Source organism: Amblyomma mixtum, chromosome 1 (genome assembly GCF_055824585.1).
Source record: "Amblyomma mixtum isolate Tamu chromosome 1, ASM5582458v1, whole genome shotgun sequence".
Classification (NCBI taxonomy): Eukaryota; Metazoa; Arthropoda; class Arachnida; order Ixodida; family Ixodidae; genus Amblyomma; species Amblyomma mixtum.
This window is the reverse complement of record NC_143012.1, coordinates 158,296,218-158,322,016: the sequence shown is the minus strand read 5'-3', so window position 1 is coordinate 158,322,016 and position 25,799 is coordinate 158,296,218. Positions and strand designations below refer to the sequence as shown.

The 25,799-nt window shown below is 48.5% G+C and overlaps 2 protein-coding genes across 2 annotated transcripts in view; both read left to right on the top strand.

The window, feature by feature from the left end:
* LOC149369494 (uncharacterized) overlaps positions 1-25,799 on the top strand; it is a 147,168-nt gene that overhangs the window by 91,912 nt on the left and 29,457 nt on the right. The window contains exons 7-8 of the mRNA XM_089558863.1: positions 14,131-14,412; positions 22,721-22,865. Of these exons, the coding sequence (XP_089414989.1) occupies positions 14,131-14,412; positions 22,721-22,865 (427 nt within the window). The remainder of the gene's footprint in view (positions 1-14,130; positions 14,413-22,720; positions 22,866-25,799) is intronic.
* On the top strand, positions 15,089-16,112 carry LOC149369496 (uncharacterized). Its single transcript, XM_089558864.1, is given in 1 exon segment — positions 15,089-16,112. A coding segment is annotated over 1 exon segment (948 nt). The 3' UTR covers positions 16,037-16,112.

Sequence of the window (25,799 nt, the reverse complement as noted above, 5' to 3'; positions counted from 1 at the left end):
TTATACACCCCCCGGATATAAGTTGTTCCACTATTGCAGCCTAAGGAATCATGATTCACCTCCCTCCCCTTCCTAACACGCATCCCCTCCCACACCACTTTCCTTCCCCACCCCCGGGGCCTTCCTCCTCGGAGCGAAGGCCCTATTTAATCCCTGCCGATGATGAACGCTTTGCCCAGACGAAGACAAGTCCCCTTGTCGAAACGTTGGCTCTAGCAACCTGAGGTTTTCCCCTCCCTTGTTCATTTTGTAATTGCCTGATCATTTGGTTGACTAAAGTCCAAGGTTGTCCTGACTCTATTAGCGATTACCTTAGTAAATACCTTGTAGGCAACGGACAATAAGCTGGTCGGTCTGTAATTCTTCAAGTCCTTGACGTCTCCTTTCACATGAATTAAGATAATGTTAGCGTTCTTCTAAGCTTCTGGTACTCTCGAGGTCACAAGGCATTGCGTATACAGGGTGGCTAGTTTTTGTGGCACAAGCTCTCCTCCGTCCTTCAGCAAATCTGCTGTTGCCTGATCCTCACCAGCTGCTTTCCCTCTTTGCATTGCTCCTAAGGCTTTCTTTACTTCCTCCTTCGTTACTGGCGGGGTGTCCCATTGCTGTGCTCGACTGCCTCCCTCAGTAACTTGATGATTACATTCGCTACTGTATAGATTTGTGTAGAACTCTTCGGCTAATTTAACTATCTTATCCATATTGCTGATGACATTGCTCTGTTTGTCTTTTAGCGCATACATCTGGTTTTTACCTATGCCCAGTTTTCTCCTCACTGGTTTTAGGCTACCTCCATTCCTTAGAGCATGCTCGATTTTCTCCATGTTAAACTTTCCTATGTCGGCTACCTTGCGCTTATTTGTTAACTTAGATAGTTCTGCTAGTTCTATCCTGTCTGTGGAGTTAGACGTCCTCATGCTTTGACGTTTCTTAATCAGATATTTAGTCTCCTGAGATAGCTTGTTGGTATCCTGTCGAACCATCCTACCACCTACTTCTGCGGCGCACTCTGTAACGATAGCTGTACGATTATCATTCATTGTTTCAACACTACGGTCGTCTTCTTCAGTTGAAGTGGAAAATCTGTTTTGGAGCTACATTATGAATTCCTCTACCTTCTCTCTTAATGCTAACTCGTTAATAGCCTTTCGTTTCACCAGTTTCCTCCGTTCCCTCTTCAAATCTAAGCTATAGCAGCGATGGCGTAGAGGTAGAGCATCCGCCTCGCGTGCAAGAGGTCCGGGGTTCGAATCCCGGTGCCACGCAATTCTCCACCGGGTAAAAAAAAAAAACTCCGCGTGTCGATGGAACTGCATAACCAGGCTTGGAGTGCGGCTTGATTTCGGTGACCAGAACCGACAACGCACTTCCTAATCAGAACAGGATTTGGCCACCCTGGTGTAGTACTTGGCCACAACCTTCTATGAACAAACCAATTAACCCTCGGATATGAGTAGTAGATGCCAAAATTGTGGGAAAAACCACAACCACGGAACAGGGGAAGATAAAATATCATTGCATACCAAATTTAATTGATTAATTTGATTAATTAAAGGCCAAAAGGTCGTTCAGGCATCAAAAAAGCCCTGGGCGTGCATATAGTTCTAGGACGTGGAAATAGGGGCATAAATCAAAATTGGAAGCAGTAAAAAGAGAGATGCAAATCCTCAAACGCGAGAAAATGAGGCAAAAAGAGAGGCAAACAGTGTGAAGTGAAGCAGAGAGTCGACGAATAAGAAGGAGACATCAGTGCTTTCACATTCTCCGAATGAGGTTCGCCGCACAACTTGCAGCCACGCGCTCCTTCACAACTTTGTGCTTCGCAATTGCCAAAAATTATCGCGCCGCCTTATCGTGTCTTCACAGAAAATGCAACTCGGCCTCGTAAAGTTCCTCGATGCATTGCTTACGCATTAGCTGTTCTTTTTCTTGACACAGTACGCCGCTAACACAACTCACGCCTTTAGATTACTGCTTCTGCCTGGAGTACTCGCTCCATTGAATCGTGCCTCGCACTCACATATGTCAGCATGCATAACAAAACTGGCATATTACTTTAACGTAAGAAGTTGGGCTAGTTGGTACGCATCCATGGTTAACTAGAAGAAGACGACAGCACGACACAAGTGTCGTGCTGTCGTCTTCTTCTCTTCGTCTTTTTGCGCTCATTAACCATAAATGGCATATTACTGTCATAAATTTCTCACTTGCAATGCAATGGCTCGTACCAGCTGCTTAACCAGCTGCTTAAGGAGCACGACAAAAAGTCGGAAAAAAATCACGATAAATGTGCCAATTTGGTCTCGCATATTACGACGTGAAAGTGAAAGGCACGATTTGACAGACAGGAGGTTCTAACAAGCAGAGAGACTCAAAAGGCGCTGTTGTGTCAGAGGCATACCGTTAAAAAAAAGCTAGCTAATCTGCAAGCGGTGCTTTGACGAACTTGTATAAAGTCGAGTTGGATTTTCTGTACCGTAAGCTGCTAAACACAAAGTCGTGAAAGTGGACGTTGGTGGCTATTATAAATACATATGTTGCTATGCTGCAATACACAGCTGAAAGTTCGCACGTGTGCTTGTCGAACTGTCTTTTTCCGTGTGCCAGGGGAGCACCTTGGTTCATAATTTAACATGCAGAACAAAGTAGATCGTAACCGTAACTTACACTAAGTTCATTAGTTCTCAAGCCTTGTAAAGCGCTAGCAGTACAAAATCTAAGACCACTATTTGTAAAATCCATCTTGAGGAAACTATTCGAACGTATGCGAACGTGCCGTACTGCCACGACTTCAACGCCTCATTGAAACCAGTGTCGTTTTTTCCAGACACTCTATGCGGATTCGTGCCACATATTGACACGAGGATTGGACGGAGAAGAGGAAAAAGATCGCAGCCGCAAGAAGTAGACGACGCTGAAGTGGAGGTCCGTTTTCTCTGGTGCCCTCGTTCAGCCGCTGCAGTTACTTTTCTGTGTAGCAACTGTTACACATCTGGTGGAGCAGTGCTGGGTACGCTTCCCGACCTGCGTACGCCTACGAGATAAAGACGGAACTCACACCGGTCCATCAGCGCCCAAGCCGCCGCCTCCGCGGTGAGTCGCCTGAGTTCGGGCCTCTTGCCAACCCGACGAGGATGACGCAGCCTCGACCGGCGGTCCCACCGGAAATGGCCACAGACAGTAGGTCCCCGGCGCCCATCCTCTACCACACGCCGCGAACACCGCCATCTTTTCACGGTGACGTGTACGAAGATGCGGAAGACTGGCTAGACACCTTCGAGCGGGTCGCCCGCTACAACGGCTGGAGCGACGACCGTAAGCTGCATAACGTGTATTTTGCGCTCAAGGACTCCGCTAGGACATGGTACGAGAACCACGAGAGCAACCTGTCCACCTGGGAGGCATTTCGCCAAAATCTCCTAGCGACATTCCCCAACGCAGACCGCCGGGAGAAAGCTGAAGCTGCGCTTCGCTCCCGTAACCAGCGGACTAACGAAAGCGTCCGCATGTATGTGGAGGACATGACACGCCTCTTCAAGCGTGCTGACCCATCCATGGCGGAGGAGACGAAGCTTCGCCACCTCATGCGCGGGGTCAAGCAGGAGCTTTCCGCCGGTCTTGTGCGCAGTCCACCGCGTACTGTTGCCGAATTCCTCACGGAAGCGACTACCATGGAGACGACGCTCCTGCAACGAGCCCGGCAGTACAATCGGGATGTAAGCACGCTTGGGTCCGCTGTTTCTTCGATGCCGCTAGGGAGTGATGCGGCCGTTTTACGGGACCTAATCAGGTCGATCGTCAGGGAGGAATTACAAGCCCTCCAGCTGCCTCCCAGCGCGCCGTCTGTTACATCGCTGTCTGAAGTCGTCCGGGACGAGGTGCGCCTAGCAGCACAGCAGCAACAACTGCCTGAAATCCCAAGACAGACAGGTCAGACCTACCTATGCGTCTGTCCTCTGCCGGGCCCCAACGTCAGGCTACGACGCGAATACTGCGACTCACGCAGCGCAGCCGTCTGGTCTTTCCCGTGTGCCTGATCGACCAGCTTACCAGCGGCCACGGAAGTGTGATGTGTGGCGTGCACCGGACCGGCGGCCCCTTTGCTACCACTGTAGTGAGGCGGGACATCTTTACAGGGCCTGCCCGTACCGCCGAGTGGGTCTGCGTGGTTTTGCGCCCGACGACCCTTGCCCCCGGAACGGCGAACGACCATTCGAAATTGAAGCTCATCTGTCGGCCCGTCAGAGGCCTGGGACATACGGTCGCTACGATCCTAGGTCGTCATCTCCGCTGCGTTACCGTTCCCCAAGCCCTCGCCGAGACGCCGGCTACCCTGAGCGGCGTTCTCCCAGTCCACATCGGGAAAACTAATTCCAGCGGTCTCCGGAGGCAAGGCCGCTGCTGTCGGGAAAACTGAAGATCCTCCGCCGCCGATATACCGATACGCTGATTCCTCACCGGGGCAGGGTAGCGACAGCATCCGACGCGCTACTTCTGATTTGTGTGTGACGATTGACGGAACTGACACCATGGCTTTACTTGATACTGGTGCTGACTATTCAGTGATGAGCCACACCCTCGCCCAGGAATTGAGCAAAGTTTTGACACCATGGTTGGGCCCTAGCATTCGCACAGCTGGAGGTCACCTCATTAGCCCGGCCGGAAGGTGCACAGCCCGAGTCTGCATCCGCGGTTTCGTCTACGTGGGTGAATTCGTCGTCTTGAGCGAGTGTTCGAGAGATTTGATTCTGGGCCTCGACTTTCTACAGGCAAACGGTGCTGTGATCGATCTCCGCGAGGCGCGAGTCAGATTTTCGACGAAGCAAGACGTGGCGCAGAGTGACACAGAAGGCCCAGGAGTCAACGCTCTGCGTATAGTCGAAGACGTCGTAATGCTGCCACCACGGTCCAGTGTACTGGTGTTAGTGAGGAACGACTCGTTTCACGACTACGAAGGTATTGCAGACAGTCACCCTTCGCTGTTGCTCGAGAAGGGTGTGGCTATCGCGCGCGGTCTTGTCGAACTGAATGACGGCTGTGCGACAGTTTTTCTGACGAATTTCACGAATGAAATTCAGCACCTCGCCAAGGGAACGGCCGTCGCCTTTCTCGACGACGTGGATAGGTTGCCGAATCTGTGCCCCGTACAGGTGAATCTTCACGACGATGGCGCACCAAGTAACGCCCTTCAGAAGGTTAAAATCAACCCGGAGTTGTCACCTCATCAGAAGAACCTTCTGTCGTCGCTGCTACCTGATTTTAAAGATTGCTTCGCGGCGAGCTCCAAGGTTGGACGTACGCCGGTAGCCAAGCATCGCATTGTCACCGATTCGACCACGCCACCAGTTTGTCAGCGTCCATACCGCGTTTCGCCTAAAGAGCGCGAAGCTATTAGAACGCAAGTCGATGAAATGCTTGCAGACGATGTTATACAGCCGTCAACAAGTCCGTGGGCGTCGCCGGTGGTCCTGGTGAAAAAGAAAGACAACACGTTGCGATTCTGTGTTGATTACAGGAAACTGAATAATGTTACCAAAAAGGACGTATACCCACTCCCGAGGATCGATGATGCCCTCGACCGACTCCGGGACGCCAGGTTCTTCTCTTCCTTAGATCTGAAAAGCGGATATTGGCAGATCGAGGTGGACGAGCGAGACCGCGAGAAAACGGCTTTCGTGACACCCGACGGTCTGTACGAATTTAAGGTGCTCCCATTTGGACTTTGCTCCGCTCCGGCCACATTTCAACGCATGATGGACACTGTTTTAGCTGGTTTGAAGTGGCAGTCGTGCCTTGTGTACCTGGACGACGTGGTCATCTTTTCGTCTAGCTTCGAACAACACTTGCAGCGATTGCGCATTGTCCTTCAAGCCCTCCAGTCTGCACAACTAACTATCAAGCCAGAGAAATGCCATTTCGCCTTCGAGGAGCTCCGTTTCTTAGGACATGTTGTCAGCGCACAAGGTGTTCTTCCAGACCCCGACAAGACTTCCGCCGTCTTCCGTTTCCCACGCCCAACCGACAAGAAGGCCCTCCGACGTTTTTTGGGCCTCTGCTCGTATTACCGCCGCTTTGTTAAAGATTTTTCTCGCCTAGCTGAGCCATTGACTGCCTTGACTCGAGATGACACACCCTTCGTATGGGGAAGTGCCCAAGACGCAGCCTTCGAGGAACTCCGCTGCCGCCTTCAAAGTCCACCAATACTAGCTCATTTCGACGAGAATGCAGAGACTGATGTCCACACTGACGCCAGCAATGTCGGCCTCGGAGCGATCCTCGTACAGTGGCAGGACGGCGCAGAGCGAGTAATCGCTTATGCGAGCCGCACACTTTCTCGATCGGAACGGAACTATTCGACGACAGAAAAGGAGTGCCTTGCCGTCATCTGGGCTCTGAGTAAGTTTCGACCTTACATCTACGGCCGACCGTTTCGTGTTGTCAGCGATCATCACTCGCTATGCTGGCTAGCCAGCATTCAAGACCCTTCCGGCCGGTTGGCTAGATGGAGCCTCCGTTTACAGGAGTACGACGTTACGGTCGCCTATAAATCGGGTCGGCAGCACCAAGACGCGGACTGTTTATCACGTGCGCCCGTGGAACCGGCTACGCAAGACATCACCGAAGATTGCCCTACTCTTTGTGCCATTAGCATCTCCCGTATGGCGCAGCTTCAACGAGCAGATTCTGAGTTGGCGCCACTCGTTAATTATATGGAGGGTTTGAATGCTCATGTACCTCGTGTGTTTCGCCGTGGACTACAGTCCTTCATTCTGCGGCGTGGAGTCCTCTACAAGCGCAACTTTGACAGCAACAAGGAGACGTTTCTGCTTGTTGTGCCATCCCAGTTACGCTCCGAAATCTTAAGCGCTTGTCATGATGAACCATCCGCCGGCCACTTGGGGGTCAGTCGCACACTGGCAAAGATTCGGCTTAAGTATAACTGGCCCAATTTACTACACTCCGTGCGTAGATACGTAACAACATGCCGGGATTGCCAACGGCGCAAATCTCCTCCTCTAAAGCCACCAGGCTTTCTGCAGCCCATAGCACCACCAAAGACCCCTTTTCAGCAAATTGGCATAGACCTCCTCGGCCCTTTTCCGAAGTCGTCCAGAGGAAAACGGTGCATTGCGGTCGCCACAGATTATTTGACCCGATACGCTGAGACCGCGTCACTTGCAAACGGTACTGCTGCTGAAGTCGCCGACTTCTTCGTCCACAACATCGTCCTGCGTCATGGCGCTCCTGCAGCTATCATTACTGACCGTGGAGCTGCATTTACGGCCCGCTTCACTCAGGCTGTACTCAAGCTCACGCACACCAGCCATAGACGTACAACGGCCTACCACCCGCAGACAAACGGCTTGGTGGAACGCCTCAACAGGACCTTGACCGACATGCTTTCCATGTATATTGATATCGAGCACAAGACATGGGACGAAATTCTTCCATACGCAACATTCGCGTATAATACCGCACAGCAAGAGACGACGCAGTTCACTCCGTTCGAATTAGTCTTCGGTCGACAGGTTACCACCCCCCTGGATGCTATACTACCCGTGGACCCCCCTGACAGTGAGAGTGAACTTGATGTCGACGTCGCCACCTATGTTCAGCGTGCGGAAGAAGCGCGGCAACTGGCCAGACACCGCATTCATCGTCAGCAGCAGATCGATGCTGACCGCTACAACCTTGGACGCCGCCACGTTACCTACAACCCAGGCGACTATGTGTGGGTTTGGACGCCCGTTCGTCGCCGCGGGCTGTCCGAAAAGTTACTGCGCCGCTACTTCGGCCCTTACCTTGTTGTCCGCCGCCTCAGCGACGTAACGTACGAAGTTGCACCAGCCTCGCCAGCTCGTTCATCGTACAACGGCAAGCGCAGCGACGTTGTGCATGTGGTGCAAATAAAGCCGTACTACGAGCGACCCCCCGAGTGACTTTCCGGCTGCATTTAGTCATATTCCGTGATGTCAGACTCGTGGTGCAACTCTTGAACACTTTTTCTTCGGTCTGACGGTACCACCGCATCGGGGCGATGCTCCTGAAGAGGGGGCAGTGACACGAGGATTGGACGGAGAAGAGGAAAAAGATCGCAGCCGCAAGAAGTAGACGACGCTGAAGTGGAGGTCCGTTTTCTCTGGTGCCCTCGTTCAGCCGCTGCAGTTACTTTTCTGTGTAGCAACTGTTACAATATATGGACCCAAGATTTTCTTATATTACGAAAACAGGACGTTCTAGATTGTCACTGTGCGGATCAGGCACGCGAAAGCGCCCTCGCTTTCAGAGAGGCCTTTCACGAGGGTCCGCAGGGTGCGATATTTGACGCCCTCACCTCATCGCACTACTGGGAGCGCACCTAAAAGTACATACTGACATTCTTCTCTCACCGCACCGCCACCCTAGGATTGAAACTCTCCAATAGGGTCCGATCTGCCTTACGGGGAGGGGGCATCGCAAGCATCGGTGCTCTCCTCGACCTTGTTTAACGGGTCAATGACAGGGCTGCCTCCTCGCCCCTGTTCTGGCACGTGTCTGCAACCCACACCACGAGTTCTACGCGCATGACGTTACCATTTGGGCAATGAAAGGACTGGAAGGCGACATGCCAGACTCCCCTCAAGAAGCCGTATAGGTGGTCCAGTGGTACGCCTCCTGCTGCGGTCCCACCGCTGCGGGTAAGAAATCAGAGCTACTCGTGGTCCGTTCACGACTCCTGCTGGAAATCTCTCCCACCCCTGAGATCTTGACAGCTTGACGGCACGCAGATACCGCGGGTCGACAGGCAGTGTTTGGCCTTCACCTCGAGATCGACGGGGAGCTCAAATCAAATCAAATCAAATCAAATCTTTATTTCCATCGGTGCTACAGATGGACGGCAAAGGAAAAAAAGCTACCACTTGGCAGCTGGACGAGTCCGCAGCCCCATATATAAGGCAGCGTCTGGGCAGCCCCAGATAATGAAAAAACGATAAACAAATCAAGACACTTCATCAGTGCAGAATAAAGGAAAAAAGTTCAGAGCTAGGTAACACAACCATCAGAATAGATGAAATCAGGTTAGTCAATCGGCAAACATGTCTCTAAGTTTAACAGTGGAACAACTAAATAAATCAAAATTCAGTGACTGATAGTACTTTAACAGAGATGGCAGAGAATAACACAATCGCTCCCTACCAGAAATCAAGCGCGCTACAGCAACCTTCCAGTTTTCGCCATGTCTAGTCTGATAGCATTTCGCATTTCTTTCTAAATGTGCCAAGGCATCCAGGCTATGAATATTTTTTTGTCACTTCATATTTAAACCGAGCACTCAAACGGTAACGGTATAGCTTGTGGGCTGTGGTAATATGAGCACTGTGAAAAAATTCTGTAGTGGTTGCATTGTAGCCAGCAGTGTACACGTGACGTAGATATCGTTTTTGCATATGGAATATTTTCGTGTGTTAGAGAATGTAGTTGTGCCCCAGACAAGCTGGCAGTAGTTGACATGTGAACAGAAAAGAGAATTATAGACCAATAGTTGCAATGAAAAAGGCAGTGCGCCAGCACCAACGACGACGAAGCGATTTGTGCGTCCTCCGATACCGGCGGCCGCGCGCATGGAGAGCTCGAGCTCGCTCTTGGTTCTGTTCTGGTGCCGCCGCTACTCGATCAGCCTGTGCCATCGTTTCGCTGCCAGTCCTTCGAGCTTTCCAATAAACCTCTCTTCACAATATTTTTGTTTTAGTAGAAAGCATATATCGGAGACGACCAACTACACCAGTTATTCGAGGAAGTTTCAGTAATACAAAATTCACATGAGATTCCCACGACATATTTGCAGTGAATATCACACCAAGATGTTTGAAATGGTCAACAAGGTCAATAGGATGAGAGTTTAAAACAATATGAGCATGAGGAGAAACAGGTTTATTTTTCGGCCGGAAAACAACCGCTTTTGTTTCATTTTCGTCAATCTTCATGTAATTGGATGGGTACCATTGCTGCAGTTGGACTATGGTTTCATTACAATCAGTGATGAGTTTATCGATGTTATTAGCAGAAAAAATATGCTAGTATCATCTGCGTGTATAATAAATTTGGCGTTCTGGTTAATGTTAACGATGTCATTAATATACTGGTTAAATAGCAAGGGGTCCAATATGCTGCCGTGTGGAACACCACAAAGCAGTGGCAGGACTCGTGATCGCGAGTTGTTTATTTGGACTACTTGACATCTATGGGATAAATATGACTGTAATAACTGTAATCCACACCCTCGTATACCGTAAAAGTCCAACTTCTGCAGTAGAACGTTATGATTCACCAAGTCGAACGCCTTGGAAAAATCGACTAATAGGCTGGCTACTATATCCTTGCTTTCAAACTGCGTTAAACTATATTCCTTCTGGTGAATCAGAGCTACTTCAGTAGACATATTCTTCCTAACCCCAAACTGGTGTTTCTTTATTGATTCGCAGTGGTCAGAAAAACTTGCAATTTGCATTTTCACCGGAAATGTTGATGTCGTCAGACATTTATTAAAGATATGCGTTAGAACTGGTGCTATGACATCTGCGACATACTTTACTGGTTTTATTTCAATTTCGTCGATATTCCTACTGGTGCTGTCTTTTTAATTTTGTATTGTTGAAATTACTTCCTGTTCACTCACTGGCTGTAGAAATATTGATTTTTCATTCCACGTGCTGATATACCTACATGCACTTGAGGAACTGCGTGGAGTACTCATACTTGTAAGAAAACTATTGAAAGCATCAGCCAGTTCCGCCTCATGCAAAACGTAGCCATTAATTGGTAGTTTAGAAATGCAGCTACGTTGGTTATCGCGACGCAGTAGCGTGTTTAATTTGTCCCAGAGCAACTCACTCTGCACATTTTTGCCGTCCCAAAACGCGAGAAATACTCTTTACGTGCAGTGCGCAGCTTTTTCGTTAGCTGGTTCCGATACCTTTTAACGGCGGTCAAATCATCAGCGTTGCGGGTGTTTAAGAACTCTCTGTAGAGCTTATCTCTTGCTTTGATTTCTTGGTACAGTTCATGTGCAACCCATGGCTTTCAAATTTTTCTACTCTTTTTGTGCCGTTTAACAGGAAACTCAGAATTGTACAATCTTTTGAGGGTACCTAAAAAATCGTAGGCGTTGTTAGCATCATGTATATTCAGAACTTCGCGCCAGTCTATTTGAAGCAGCTCATTTGTAAACGCGTTGAGAGCCGTATCAGTTACTGGCTGGTAAAGACTGTCAGCCGACGAACAGTTTAGAGTGCGGGCAACTTGGAAACAAAAGAACACGGAAAGCTGATCACTGATGGAACACGACAGGGCACCACCTTTTATATCTTGTGGTGAAAGGTTTGTTATAAATATGTCTAGCACTGACTCACAATATTCAGTTATTATCCTGGTGGGTACATTATTAACGTTGTCAAAACCATATCAGATGAAAGGGTTGCTAAAAATTGTACTAATAAGAGTGTTAACGCCCCTATCAATATTATAATCACCCGCGGCGATCACCTTATACTTGTTCTCTGCAACAAATGATAGAAAGCCTCCATAAAAATCAAAAAATGTTTAAATATGACCTTTTGGTGATCGATAACAGACCGAATATGTTACCTTATCTGCAATGAAAGTTAACACTTCGTAGTCTGGAGTCACTATGCTAAATGAATCAAGCAGTTCAATGTCCATTTGTTCCAAAGTGAGGATTGCAATGCCACCTCCGCGACCACAAGGGCGGTTGACATAGTACGTATTGTAGCCCTTCATTCTGAAAACGTCACTCTCGTTCGTGCTCCATGTTTCGCTGAACATAATAACAGAAAGCTAAAAGAAAATTTACTCAAGAATTGATTTAAAGAAAAAGTTTTGTTGCGGACAGATGTTGCGTTTAGGTGTACACATTTTAGTGTGGAAGACTCAAAATTAGAAACCGTAATGTTCAGCTCATCTGGCGAGTAAAAGGTGTGCTCATACATCTTTGCCCTCCTCACTTAAGTATAGCACTCAGTGCATACTTTATTCTGGCTTAAGGCGATCCCCCAAGGTGGAGTAGATTTGTAATAAGGGAGTAATAAGGGAGTAACACTCTTCCCACTTCGAGTTACTGATCAATTCGCTCTCGCCCTACCATAAGCTTGCCTCCATTGGTAGAGCGACTGCTGCGGTGTGGCGGTGGTTCCGGGTTCGAACCCCGGACCAGGACGAATTTTTCTTTAACTACGAAGTTTCTGAGAAAGCTGTATAGCTTTCCTTTGTAGCCGTATGGCTGCGCTTGGGTGGATGCCAATGAGTAATTACTCCCTTATTACAAATCTACTCCACCTTGGGGGATTCCCCTAAAACATTTGACCAACACTCTTCCCACTTCGAGTTACTGATCAATTCGCTCTCGCCCTACCATAAGCTTGCCTCAGTTGGTAGAGCGACTGCTGCGGTGTGGCGGTGGTTCCGGGTTCGAACCCCGGACCAGGACGAATTTTTCTTTAACTACGAAGTTTCTGAGAAAGCTGTATAGCTTTCCTTTGTAGCCGTATGGCTGCGCTTGGGTGGATGCCAATCAGTAATTACTCCCTTATTACAAATCTACTCCACCTTGGGGGATTCCCCTAAAACATTTGACCAACACTCTTCCCACTTCGAGTTACTGATCAATTCGCTCTCGCCCTACCATAAGCTTGCCTCAATTGGTAGAGCGACTGCTGCGGTGTGGCGGTGGTTCCGGGTTCGAACCCCGGACCAGGACGAATTTTTCTTTAACTACGAAGTTTCTGAGAAAGCTGTATAGCTTTCCTTTGTAGCCGTATGGCTGCGCTTGGGTGGATGCCAATGAGTAATTACTCCCTTATTACAAATCTACTCCACCTTGGGGGATTCCCCTAAAACATTTGACCAACACTCTTCCCACTTCGAGTTACTGATCAATTCGCTCTCGCCCTACCATAAGCTTGCCTCAATTGGTAGAGCGACTGCTGCGGTGTGGCGGTGGTTCCGGGTTCGAACCCCGGACCAGGACGAATTTTTCTTTAACTACGAAGTTTCTGAGAAAGCTGTATAGCTTTCCTTTGTAGCCGTATGGCTGCGCTTGGGTGGATGCCAATGAGTAATTACTCCCTTATTACAAATCTACTCCACCTTGGGGGATTCCCCTAAAACATTTGACCAACACTCTTCCCACTTCGAGTTACTGATCAATTCGCTCTCGCCCTACCATAAGCTTGCCTCAATTGGTAGAGCGACTGCTGCGGTGTGGCGGTGGTTCCGGGTTCGAACCCCGGACCAGGACGAATTTTTCTTTAACTACGAAGTTTCTGAGAAAGCTGTATAGCTTTCCTTTGTAGCCGTATGGCTGCGCTTGGGTGGATGCCAATGAGTAATTACTCCCTTATTACAAATCTACTCCACCTTGGGGGATTCCCCTAAAACATTTGACCAACACTCTTCCCACTTCGAGTTACTGATCAATTCGCTCTCGCCCTACCATAAGCTTGCCGTCCCGGTTAGCTCAGTTGGTAGAGCGACTGCTCCGGTGTGGCGGTGGTTCCGGGTTCGAACCCCGGACCAGGACGAATTTTTCTTTAACTACGAAGTTTCTGAGAAAGCTGTATAGCTTTCCTTTGTAGCCGTATGGCTGCGCTTGGGTGGATGCCAATGAGTAATTACTCCCTTATTACAAATCTACTCCACCTTGGGGGATTCCCCTAAAACATTTGACCAACACTCTTCCCACTTCGAGTTACTGATCAATTCGCTCTCGCCCTACCATAAGCTTGCCGTCCCGGTTAGCTCAATTTGTAGAGCGACTGCTCCGGTGTGGCGGTGGTTCCGGGTTCGAACCCCGGACCAGGACGAATTTTTCTTTAACTACGAAGTTTCTGAGAAAGCTGTATAGCTTTCTTTTGTAGCCGTATGGCTGCGCTTGGGTGGATGCCAATGAGTAATTACTCCCTTATTACAAATCTACTCCACCTTGGGGGATTCCCCTAAAACATTTGACCGACCACCTCCCATGTGTATTAGCAGTGGAGTTGACGTAAGGTTTCACGCACGTGTTAAAAGCGCTACTGCAAAGACGGTCTCAGCCACCGTCTTTCTGCTTACTGCTACATTTGTTTCCTGCAGGCGACGGCTACGGTACTTTTTCCGTCCCTGCTACAAGCTGTGCTGCGCGAGATGCAGCGCACAGGCCGGTGTCTACCTAGTATTAGAGGCCTCCTCGTGGGTGGAAGCGTGCTCCCAACGCCTGTGGCAGACGCAGCTCGTAAGGCATTCCTTGGAATAGAGAACTTAATGAATGAATATGGCATGACCGAGTCTTGCGGCATCATTACAAGTCCCCCGAAAATCGGCAAACCCCAAAGCGGTACTGACGTCGGCGTGCCGGCAACGATGGTGGAAGTAAAGGTACGTTCTTTTCTGTACTGGTGAGACGAAGAGTTCTTTGATAAGATGGCAATGACTGTTGAATATATGACAGCATGTGCAAATATAATGCAAAAAAAGATATCTTTGGTTTAGATCATGAGTAGGGTCTTCGGTACCATGGGAAAAGAGAACGACCAGATCACATCTCTGCGCACTGAAGCTCAGAATGAAATCCCAGACGAATTTGTTGTGTCTTGGGGAGTTTGTTCGATAGATACTGGTAGATTCGCAGAGTGCTTTTCACAGAATGTTATGTAGAAGCTGAACATCCCAATCCTTCTGTGAGCTTGCAAACTGAGTAATTTCATAGTAGGATATTTGTGTTTTACGTGTGGCCATCGCAGAAGCCAAGAGGTCTCGTTTCACTTTATACTGCTCAGTACAGCAATAACAACTGTGCAATGTATCACCACAACTTATTTTACTTCACTGCTGGACGGGGCTTCTTCCAATTGTAAGGAAGACGACTGCCATACGCGCGAACCGCATTGCCATCGCCTGGTGCACGCTCCTGTCGATCAGCTGACCTCAGACGGCTGTTTGCCCTGCTCCCGTTGTGAACCCTCATTGAACAAATCCCACCTTACATTTTGCGGAGATGCGGGGTATATCCTCCCACCCTGGAACTCCGCAGCCGAACGCCACCCCTACCGCGATGCCTTCGACCCACCAAGCCGTACAAGTGAGCCCGGCCGCCGTCGTCTGCGCTGGTTCTCTCCGCCAGCGGGACCCCGCTATCTTCAGCGGAACGGACGACCATGATGTTGAAGATTGGCTCACATCGTATGAGCGGGTGAGTGCATACAATAAGTGGGAAGCGGAAACCAAGCTGAACAATGTGATTTTCTATCTGACGGGCGTGGGAAATCAGTGGTAGCGGAACCACGAGGCGGACATTACATGATGCTCCGTTTTCAAAACGAACTTCTCAGAGGTATTCGGCCGCCCGGCTGTCAGAAAACTCCATGCCGAACAGCGCTTGCGTGCGCGGTCGCAGCAGGTAGGAGAGAACTTCACGAGTTACATCGAGGATGTTGTGGACCTGTGCAAGCGGGTGAACGCACAGATGACCGAATCCAACAAGATCAGGCATATCCTCAAGGGCATTGATGACGACGCCTTTCAGATGTTGTTGGCGCGAGACCAGCGCATCGTCGCCGTAGTCGTCACCCTATGTCAGAGCTTCGACGAACTACGCAAGCAGAGGGCTCTGACACGCGAACACACCACGAGCATCGACTCGCTTGCTGGCCTGAACGATGCAAGAGGCCAGTCATCGCTCCTGCCGGAAATCAAGAGCTTCATCCGTGAAGAAGTTTCTCGGCAGCTCTCGCTTATTTCAAGCGATCAAGAGCCATCACCACTCATAACTCCGAATCTGAGGCACGTCATTCAAGAACAGGTCGCTGAGGCTCTCCCGCAAGCCCCTCAGCCCACACCTCTCACGGCCCCGCTGACCTATGCGGAGGTTGTTGCGCGACCTCGACCACCTACCTATGCTCCGCCTCCTGGTTCTTTTCGAGAGCCTGCTGTTTTTATTCCACCGACTGCTCATCTGCAAACCTCCTGGGGCACGCCTGATAACATTCGACCGCCAGCTTAACTGGGCAACTCCTGGCGCACGCCCGACAACCGCCCGATCTGCTACTTCTGCGGCTTGCCAGGTCATGTGGCGCGGCTTTGCCGTCGACGCGTGAACGCCTCACGGCCACGTTCAGAAGTTTCCGGTGTCTGGTCCCAGCGACAGTATTCGCCTCCTGCTGAGCCGCCCCTAAGCCGTTCTTTTTCTCCTGAGCGCACCGCCTTCTCTGGACGCCGTTCGCCTTCTCCAAGTCGGCGCTCAATCTCTCCGATGCGACGGCGTCCCTCGACCCCTCAAGAGGAAAACTAGGTGCCGCAGTTCCTGAGGCGAGAACTAAGCAGTCGTCGAAATTTGAAAGGCCTCGTTTGTCTGCCGCTAATTTAATTGAAGTTTTTGTAAAGGGCGTATCTGTCATGGCGCTTGTCGACACCGGTGCTGTGGTTTCTGTCATAGATGCAGCGCTTTGCCGCTCTTTGAGGAAATGAAGACGCCCCTTTCTGGCCTGTCGTTACAAACTGCAAGTGCTCACCTCATCCAGCCGTTAGCAGCGTGTACTGCTCGAGTAGTCATAGAAGATATTTTATATTTGGTCGAGTTCATCGTTCTGCCGTCCTGTTCGCATTCGGTCATCTTGGGCTCGGACTTCCTATCGCTCCACGACGCGGTCATCGATTGTGCTCGGGCACAAGTAGCTTCCTCTACGCTGCCGAATCCCGAGCAAGAGCCTGAAATTTGTGGTGCCCCTGTTTCTGCCAAAGCTTTTGTCGCCGACAGTACCGATATTCCTGCGTGCTCTTCCGTGATTGTGCCTCTCTCCTGTGACTCTGTTCGCGAGGCCAGTGTCATCTTCACGCCGTCTCCTACTTTTCTACGCCGCCATTGTCTGCCTCTGCCTTGTGCCCTGCTCACTTTATCCGCCGGCCTCACCGCACTGTGGGTCTTACACCCGTTTTTCAGCCCCTTCGCATTGCGCCGCGGGGAGTGTGTCGGAACCGTGCAGCTCTTTGATTATGTTTTCAACCACCCCGACGCTGCCGCAGAGTCATCGCCGGTCGCCATGGACGCCCTCAGCTCACCTACTCCAGCGCCTGCCACGCTGTCGACCGACCTATTCATTCACTCTATTGACGACAGCCTTCCGCCAACTCAGCGCACCCAGCTTCTTGCGCTTCTTGAGGCGTTTCGCTCCTCCTCCGATTGCCACCAACGTGTTTTGGGACGCACGACGACTGTCGAGCACCGCATTGACATCGGCGCCCATGGCCTTCTGCGCCAGCGCCCATATCATGTTTCCACCACTGAACGACGAGTTATTGAAGAACAGGTAGACACCATGCTTCAGAGCGGCGATATTCAGCCTTCCACCTGCGCCTGGGCCTCACCGGTTGTCGTCGTCAAAAAGAAGGATGGCTCCGTTCGATTTTGCGTCGATTACCGCCGCATTAAAAAGATCACACGCAAAGACGTCTACCCTTTGCCCCGTAATGATGACGCTCTGGACTGTCTAGAAGGCGCGGAGCTCTTTTCTTCCCTTGATTTGCGTTCTGGTTATTGGCAGGCCGAAATGGCAGCTGCAGATCGTGCCAAAACCGCGTTTATGACCCCTGACAGCCTCTACGAGTTTAACGTCATGCCTTTTGGTCTGTGTAACGCTCCTGCTACTTTCGAGCGAATGATGAATACCGTTTTGCGTGGTCTCAAGTGGAAGACATGCTTGTGCTACATGGACGATATAGTTATCTTTTCGCCCGACTTTCAAACGCATCTATGTCGCCTAAAGCACATCTTGACATGCCTCAGAAACGCAGGCCTGCAGCTGAACTTAAAAAAATGCACGTTTGCTGCCCGCGAACTGACAATTTTAGGTCACGTTCTGTCGAAAGATGGTGTACGCCCTGACCATGCGAAACTTCGAGCCGTGACTGAGTTTCCCAAACCCTCCACCACTAAGGAACTTAGCAGCTTCCTAGGGCTCTGCTCTTATTTTAGGCGTTTCATTCGCAACTTTGTCTCAATAGCTGCCCCTTTGACTCAGTTGCTCGGCACCAATGTTGATTTTTCGGCTTGGTCACCCGCATGCGACGACGCCTACAACACCTTGCGTCGTCTCCTCACGGCACCACCCATCTTGCGATATTTCGACCCGGCGGCCCCCACTGAAGTCCACACTGGTGCCAGTGGTATTGGACTTGGTGCAGTGCTCGCCCAGCGCAAATCTGGCTTCGACGAATATGTTGTTGCCTATATCAGCCACACACTTACCAAGGCTGTGTCTCACTACTCTGTGACTGAAAAAGAGTGCCTCGCCATTGTGTGGGCCTTCGGCAAGTTTCGCCCTTACGTGTACGGCCGTCCTTTCGACGTCGTTACGGATCATCACGCCCTTTGTTGGCTTCCGCCTGGCGCGATGGCCGCTACGTCTTCAAGAGTACAACATCCGAGTCGTGTACCGATCGGGCCGCAAGCATCAGGATGCCGACGCCTTGTCTCGCTCCCCGCCGAACTTGCCAGCCTCTGCGAAATCGACGCCCCTGTTCCGTCTCTCACCATCAGTGACCTGCCTTCTGAGCAGCGCAAGGATCCCTGGATTCGTGCTCTTCTCGACTTTCTCTCCGACCCCTCGGCGGTTGTACCATCCCGCGCCCTGCGCCGTCAAGCTTCACATTTTGAGATCAGAGATAACCTGCTTTATCGCCGTAATTAGCATTGTGATGGACGAGAATGGCTCCTCGTCATACCTCGCCACCTCAGGTCCTATATCTGTTCCTGTTTTCACGCTGACTTCCAATGCGGTCACTCGGGCCTTTTCAAGACTTACACGCGCCTCCGCCTCCGATACTGCTGGCGTGGCATGTACAATTTCGTTTTGAAATATGTACGCGCCTGTCTCGACTGCCAACGCCGCAAGAAACCCACCAACCGTATTGCTGGCGAGTTGAAGCCGCTGTCTTGTCCGCCTCGCCATTTCGACCGCGTTGGCATTGGTTTATACAGGACCCTCCCGTATACTGCTTCTGGCAAACGATGGGTCATTGTTGCCGTCGATCACCTAACGAGGTATGCTGAAACCGCCGCGCTCTGTGCTGCCACGGCACAGGATGTGGCATCCTTTCTTCTGCGTCGATTCATCCTTCGGCACGGTGCCCCTCGTGAATTCCTCATCGACAGAGGCCGCGTCTTCCTATCTGACGTCATCAAAGGTCTTCTCCATGAGTGCAACGTCATCCATCGGATATGCACCGCTTACCACCCTCAGACAAACGGCCTCACTGAACGCTTTAACCGAACTCTGGGGGACATGCTGGCTATGTACGTTGGTTCGAACCACACGAACTGGGACCTCATCCACCCGTTCGTGTACAATACTGCTACACAGTCTACAACCGCATTTTCTCCTTTGTTTCCCCTTTACGGCCGACATCCCTCCGTTCCCATTGATACCGTTCTCCCCTACCAGCCTGACGCATCTGAGTGTACCACCGTTTCCGAAGCCGCCAGGCACGCAGAAGACTGCCGCCAGATCGCCCGGTCACTAACGACAGCTACCCAGATACTTCAGAAAACCCGCCACGATGAAGATCAACCTCCCCAGCATTTCTCGCCCGGCTCTCTTGTCTGGCTGTGGACACCTTCCCGTACTCCGGGCCTCTGCAGGAAATTGCTCGCTAGGTATCACGGGCCCTACCGCATCTTGCAGCAAACATCTCCCGTAAACTACATTGTTGAGCCCCTCACGTCGTCACCTGATCTCAGACGCCGCGGCCGTGAGACTATCCACATACACCGCCTGAAGACATACCACGACCCCGCTGTCTTGTCCGCCTCTTAAGTCGCCACGATGGTTCCTCTTATGTCCGGGGCCATTGTAAAGAAGACGACGGGCATACTCTTGGGTCGCAGTGCCATCGCCTGGTGCACGCTCCTGTCGAAAAGCTGACCTCGGACGGCTGTTAGCCCTGCTCCCGTTGTGAAGCTTCACTGAACAAATCCCACCTTACACAATGGCATTTTTTTAGTTTGTCTTGCGAAATTCACTGACATTTATCCGAGGCACACGCTCCATAATTCTTTCTGATTCTTTAGCTGGGGGTTGAACGCTAAAGCTCTATTTCTTGGTCTGCATAGTCGTATGCTTCCACGACTTGCTGTGTACTTCGACTTGTGCTAAACTGTCATTCTTGATTCATACGGGTCAAAGCTACATATAAGGGTATCCATTTCTTGTTTATGGCTGCCGCTGTGTTTTTCATGCATATTTCAACTTTAATTTTGTGTAATTCTTCCCCTGAGTAGCTCGCAAGGAGAAAGCCGACCAGAACTCGCACGTTCTGGAAATAATCTCGTGTGAAAGGTAGCGCTTAAATGTTCCCAGCTTCCCGCGCTAAATAGATCTTGCTTAGAATATAATGAATACGAATAGAAAATTAATAACCAAGGAAGCACTACATTTCCCTGGATTACACTTTAGTAGAAACAATTTCTGTCTGCCCCTCTAGGCTTACGAGTATTCGTACGTATTTTCTTACATGTTTACATAGGATTCTTAGGGACGCCTGAAGGCTCAAAATTTGTTTATCCACCGCTATTTCCTCAAATTCAAATGCACTTCGTTAGTAAAGAAACCGGGCGGCTTTTATCCTCTGAATTTTTTATTCGCATCAGAATGTGACTGACTCATTGCCAACTACACCTTCAGAAAACATGATTATCAGATGGGTTATTCAGCCCATACATTGTGCAAATTTACGAACAGTTACCTTGACAAATACAGTGTACACAAATTGAAATAGCCTACTGGGCCTAATGTCTTTTCTACTTTTATGTTTTTTATGCCAATTTCAAGAAAGTATGCTTAGCTCCTTAATGAAATGCCACAGCTGCTTTTTGGAAGGCCTTATGTGACACTATGTTGCCATTTTTTGTTTGCTCATAAAAGCGCATTAAAGGCCCGGAGCTGCTCAGAAACTGTGTTCGATACTTAAGATATAGTTAAACACCGCATCAACTGGTCTTAATATCCAACATTATCGCCGAAACAAAATGTTTGGTTGAAGAGCGCCCGATCTTAACTTGCGTGTACTAGAAACCCTTTGAAAAGTTTTAGAACGAATCCTTTGCCTGTGGACAATTGCGTTTATATGTAACGAGATTCTGTCAACGAAACATGGCTCGTGCTAGCGCTAGCAGTCATAAATAAATAGTGCATAAAGTATTCCAAGCTTCGCTGCTAGCTCAAGCATCCTAGGGCAACATGACACTACATTTGCGATTGAAGATTCCACCAAAGGTATTGTAGTAATACGTATCATGTCTACAATAACACTTTTCTGGCAACAAAATAAACAAATGATATTTCAAACTGCCTTGCTGTTCCAATTTCTGCGTTCCAAGTAGGATTGACCCTGGATCGATTGGACTTGGACAAGGCACACATATCAGTCATTTTATTGGATTCGTTTTGTGTTGAACATCAAATAAGGTTTAACAGCAACGAAAATTTCCTTCCCATCAAAAGTTTCTTTATCGCACAATAGCGAAAGAGTACTGCATACAAAACATGGCATTCGTAATAGTGTGTCACCAATCCCTCCCAAAGCTGTCATTTTTCAAATCTAAACTCACAAAAGGACCATCACTGACTACAGTTTTTTCCATGGCGTAAAAAGGATAGCACTCGAAACCACTCGGCTCGACATATGTACTGTTTCGGAGGCTACGTTATTACTGTAGACACCGCAGCATGTGGGTACGCCTTACAAGCTCGTACTGTGAACGATGCGAACGTCAATCGCAAGAGTTTACAGCACTACCAACGAACATATGAGAGCCCATTTACTTTTTACTCGCTTTCTAGGGTTTCTTCCCTTTGTCACTGAGGAGACGGGACATTGCTTGTAGAGCTTTCGAGAATACCTCGTTTTTACATCGCCACAGAAAATGTGCACTTATAAATCATTGTGACGAAACGAGGCAATGACACATCCAGAACACAACTTTGAAGAAGAGTACCGCGCTACGCTCGCTGTTTGCCGCTTTTTTTCGGAAACCTATGTGGCGTCCTGCATCACGGCTCTGTCGTGTACACTGCGCTTCGGCGCTGTAATGTCGCCACAAATGTTGAATTACTACACCGCTATACCGCAGTAAGACTGCCTAACAGCATTTTAGCATCCACGCTTTCAATGCAGGACTTCCTTAATCTCTTCATTCCCTAAGGGTCCGGCTTACTGAAGACTGGCGATGATCCGTGCCCTACGTCGTGCCCGAAAAGTTACCTGTGTGCTACGTCGCCAGGAGTACGGGTAGCCACCTGTTTAGCTTTTTAAACACTTGTAGTAGCTGTTCTAGTTCTTTAAGAAGCGTGAACGTTTTCACGACTAGTGTTATGGCGTAATCAATATATTAAATTCATATTAAACCAACGTAGTTTCTTGCAGCTGACCTGAATATTTCTTTAATCCATGAGGCATTTAAGTGTTCTCCAAATGGGATAAATATTAACTACCGCCTAATGAACCCACTTCATTTCTTAATGCACCTATGGTGTGTACTAAATGCATGATAAAATCGTGCTGTGAAAAATACTCAGGCACACTTCTGCACTTCTAGTGAACCCCAATTGATTACCCGTAATGGACGTTTCAAACAGGAAAGATGTTTCTTTTGGGCCCAAAGAGTTTGATATTACCTTTTGTGCACTTTTAGGTGGTAGATGTGGGCACTGGCCAGAAACTTGGTCCACATCAAATAGGAGAAATCTGCTACCGCTGCGTGTCCATGGTCAGGAGTTACTACAAGAGGCCGAAAGAAACCGCCGAGCTCATCGACAACGAAGGCTGGAGCAAGTCCGGTACGAAGTAGTTTTCGTAATCTGGCGATTTGTTTCTTTTTTGTACCTACTTTGCGTATACTATTTTCATAACAAATTCGGAGAGAGTCTGGCAGGGTATTTCCTATACGCGCACTACTGGCTTGCGGTTAGTGCAAGAGAAAAGAAACTGCGCCTGTACGTTGTCAGCGGAATAAGCAAGATTGAACAGGGAAAACGTAGGACACAACATCCAACAAAGCGTAACAAAACATCCAACATCTATTAGTAAACCAACAGAGAATCAACGACTGAATGAACACACAATCAACACAACATCCAACATCTACAAGTAACACAGCACAGAATCAACGACGCAAGCTTAGGAAGCAAAAAAATTATTTACAACGCTTGTTACTCGTTCAGTGGTGTTGAATTGCAACGGCTCGTTGCAAAGAAATGAATTCGTCATTGTCGACAGGACATAGAAATATGGAGCGCGTTGAAATGTTGGCATATCTGGTTTACTTGTTTCGCAACGCGCTGAAGTCATTTAAGTATTTTAGTTGACTGCATTTTACTTTATTTGTTTTATCCTGGTTTCAAGTGGACTCTGTATGCAGCACAAGTACTGTTGCTGGCAGAAATAGACACATAATACCTCTACCCTATTCACCAATGTGACACTCTGGTGTAAAGCATTCCCGATGTATAAACGCGAAATACGTTTTCTGGGCTCATATAAGTGATTAGTTTTAAGCCCCTGCATTGTCGGTTATGACACCCCGGTGTACTTAAAAAGAGACCTTCAAATAAATGGCTCAAAGAGAATGAACGTGTATTCAAGTCGCATTAATATTGCTACGCGTGTGGCTTTGGTCGAGCTATCGCCCCTTGAACTGCGTGAACCATTTCGCCCTTTTTCTGATTAAACCTTCATCTCACGTTCGATGAAGACGCATGAGTCGCATTGTCGACCAACCCTAGCACCCCACGGTTACACACTATCGATGGCAACAATGCTTCCGGGCAACAGCCAGTAAGCAATCTAAATGATCCTCGCGGTCATCCGTGCCGGCTCTCTTCGCCAGCAGGATGGATAAAAACGGCGTAGAGGACTGACGCATGTCCTACGAGTGCGTCAGCGTTTGGAACAAGCCGGACGACTAGACGAAGCTGAAAAGCTAATCTTTTACCTCACAGGCATGGCTAACTTGCGCTACCTAAACTACGGAGCGGGCATCCGGCCGTGATCCACTTGATGATCCACGTGTTGGGAGGTATTTGAACGCTCGCCTTTGAAAACAAATATGTATCGAGATAAACTGTTTGTTTGCCACATTTATAAAAACTAAAACTCCAGAACATTTAGTTGAATGTAAGAAATTTAGAAATAAGCTAGGCAGTGATATAAACAAGCGTGCATGGTTCTATGAAACAAAATTTGCTTATCATGCCCATAAGTTTCAGCAAGTATGGCAAATTTTGATGATTCAACGTCAGGAAATGAGAAGAGCCTAGTTTCTGGGCTGATAATTTAAGGCCCATCGTTCACAGGAACAAACTTGGCGAACATTTTCAGTGATCATTTCTTAAACTCTGTAGGATCGAATGCTACCGTTACAAGTGCTTCTGATTGCAGTTTCCATCCCACTAAAATCACTAGGAGTTCTATATTGTTATCTCCCATAACTACCTAGAAATTGTTAACTTACTCCAGAACTTAAAAACTAATAGTATATGCGGTGACGATGAAATAAAAGCATCACGAATTAAAGCAGTTGCCCGCATAGTTTGCAAGCCTCGCTAGCAATCTAATCTTATCTATAGGTGTTTTTTAGAATCAGTTAATGAAAGCCACGGTCTTTGTTGTTTATAAGAAAAAGACCCAAATGATGTAAATAACTACAGGTCGATTTCTCTCTCACCGATTTTTTTCTAAAATTTTAGAGCACGTTACAGACACCAGACTTGCATGCTTCTTTGATGCTAACAAGATTGTAGCAGAACAGCAGTAGGTTTCCAGAAGCACAAGTCATATGAACTAGCACTGCTAAAATTAAAGAAAAATAATCGAGAATTTTTAACAGAAATCATATACACTGTGATTATTCATTCACTTCAGGAAAGGGTCCGACACTACTAAACAAGACGTACTATGATTAAATTATGGAATATTGGCATCAGAGGTATTGTCACGAACTTTAGGAAGTTATCTAACCAACCTCTCGCAATAGACCAATATAAGCCAGGTAAAATCGCATATAGGATACACAAAATATATTGCCCTGCAGGGTTCGATTCTTGGCCCGTTTCTATTTTTGGTGCATATCAGCGACCTAGCCCACATAGCAGGCACTTCATGCTATATACGCTATACCGAGGGCACAAATGTATTCTTTTCTGGCACAAATCGACTAAAGCTAGAGATTGAGACAAATATTTGGCTTCACAAACTTCGTTATGGCTGCAAAATGAAGAGATGGCGTTCAACACGAAAAAGGCCAAATATATTATTTTTCATCCACGTAACAAGCCCATTCAGCTCGATATGTCCATTAAATGCCATGGTGACATCTCAGAGCGAGTCCCCACGCGCACTTTCTTTAGGGTTGTTTACGAAGAAATTCTGAAATGGTCGCCTCACGTACAAGAAAATAAGAACCGAAATATCACTGTCACTTGGAACTGCATGGAGGTTTAGAGATCTATTGCCCACCTGGCTGAAAAAGGTATTGTATTACGCTCTCGTTCAGTGGAGGCTTTACCACTTTCTACTTATCTGAGGAATAAGTGCATAAACAAACATAATAAGCTTCCTTTCGCTCCAAAAAGAATTCTGTGCTGATTTAAAATGCCCCGTACCAAAGCCCTACTCAGAAGTAAAGGCGCCAAAAACCACTCACACATACACACACAAAACAAGAGAACGGGACAGAGCGCTTGTTTTTTACAACGAATTTGCTTTACAATGAA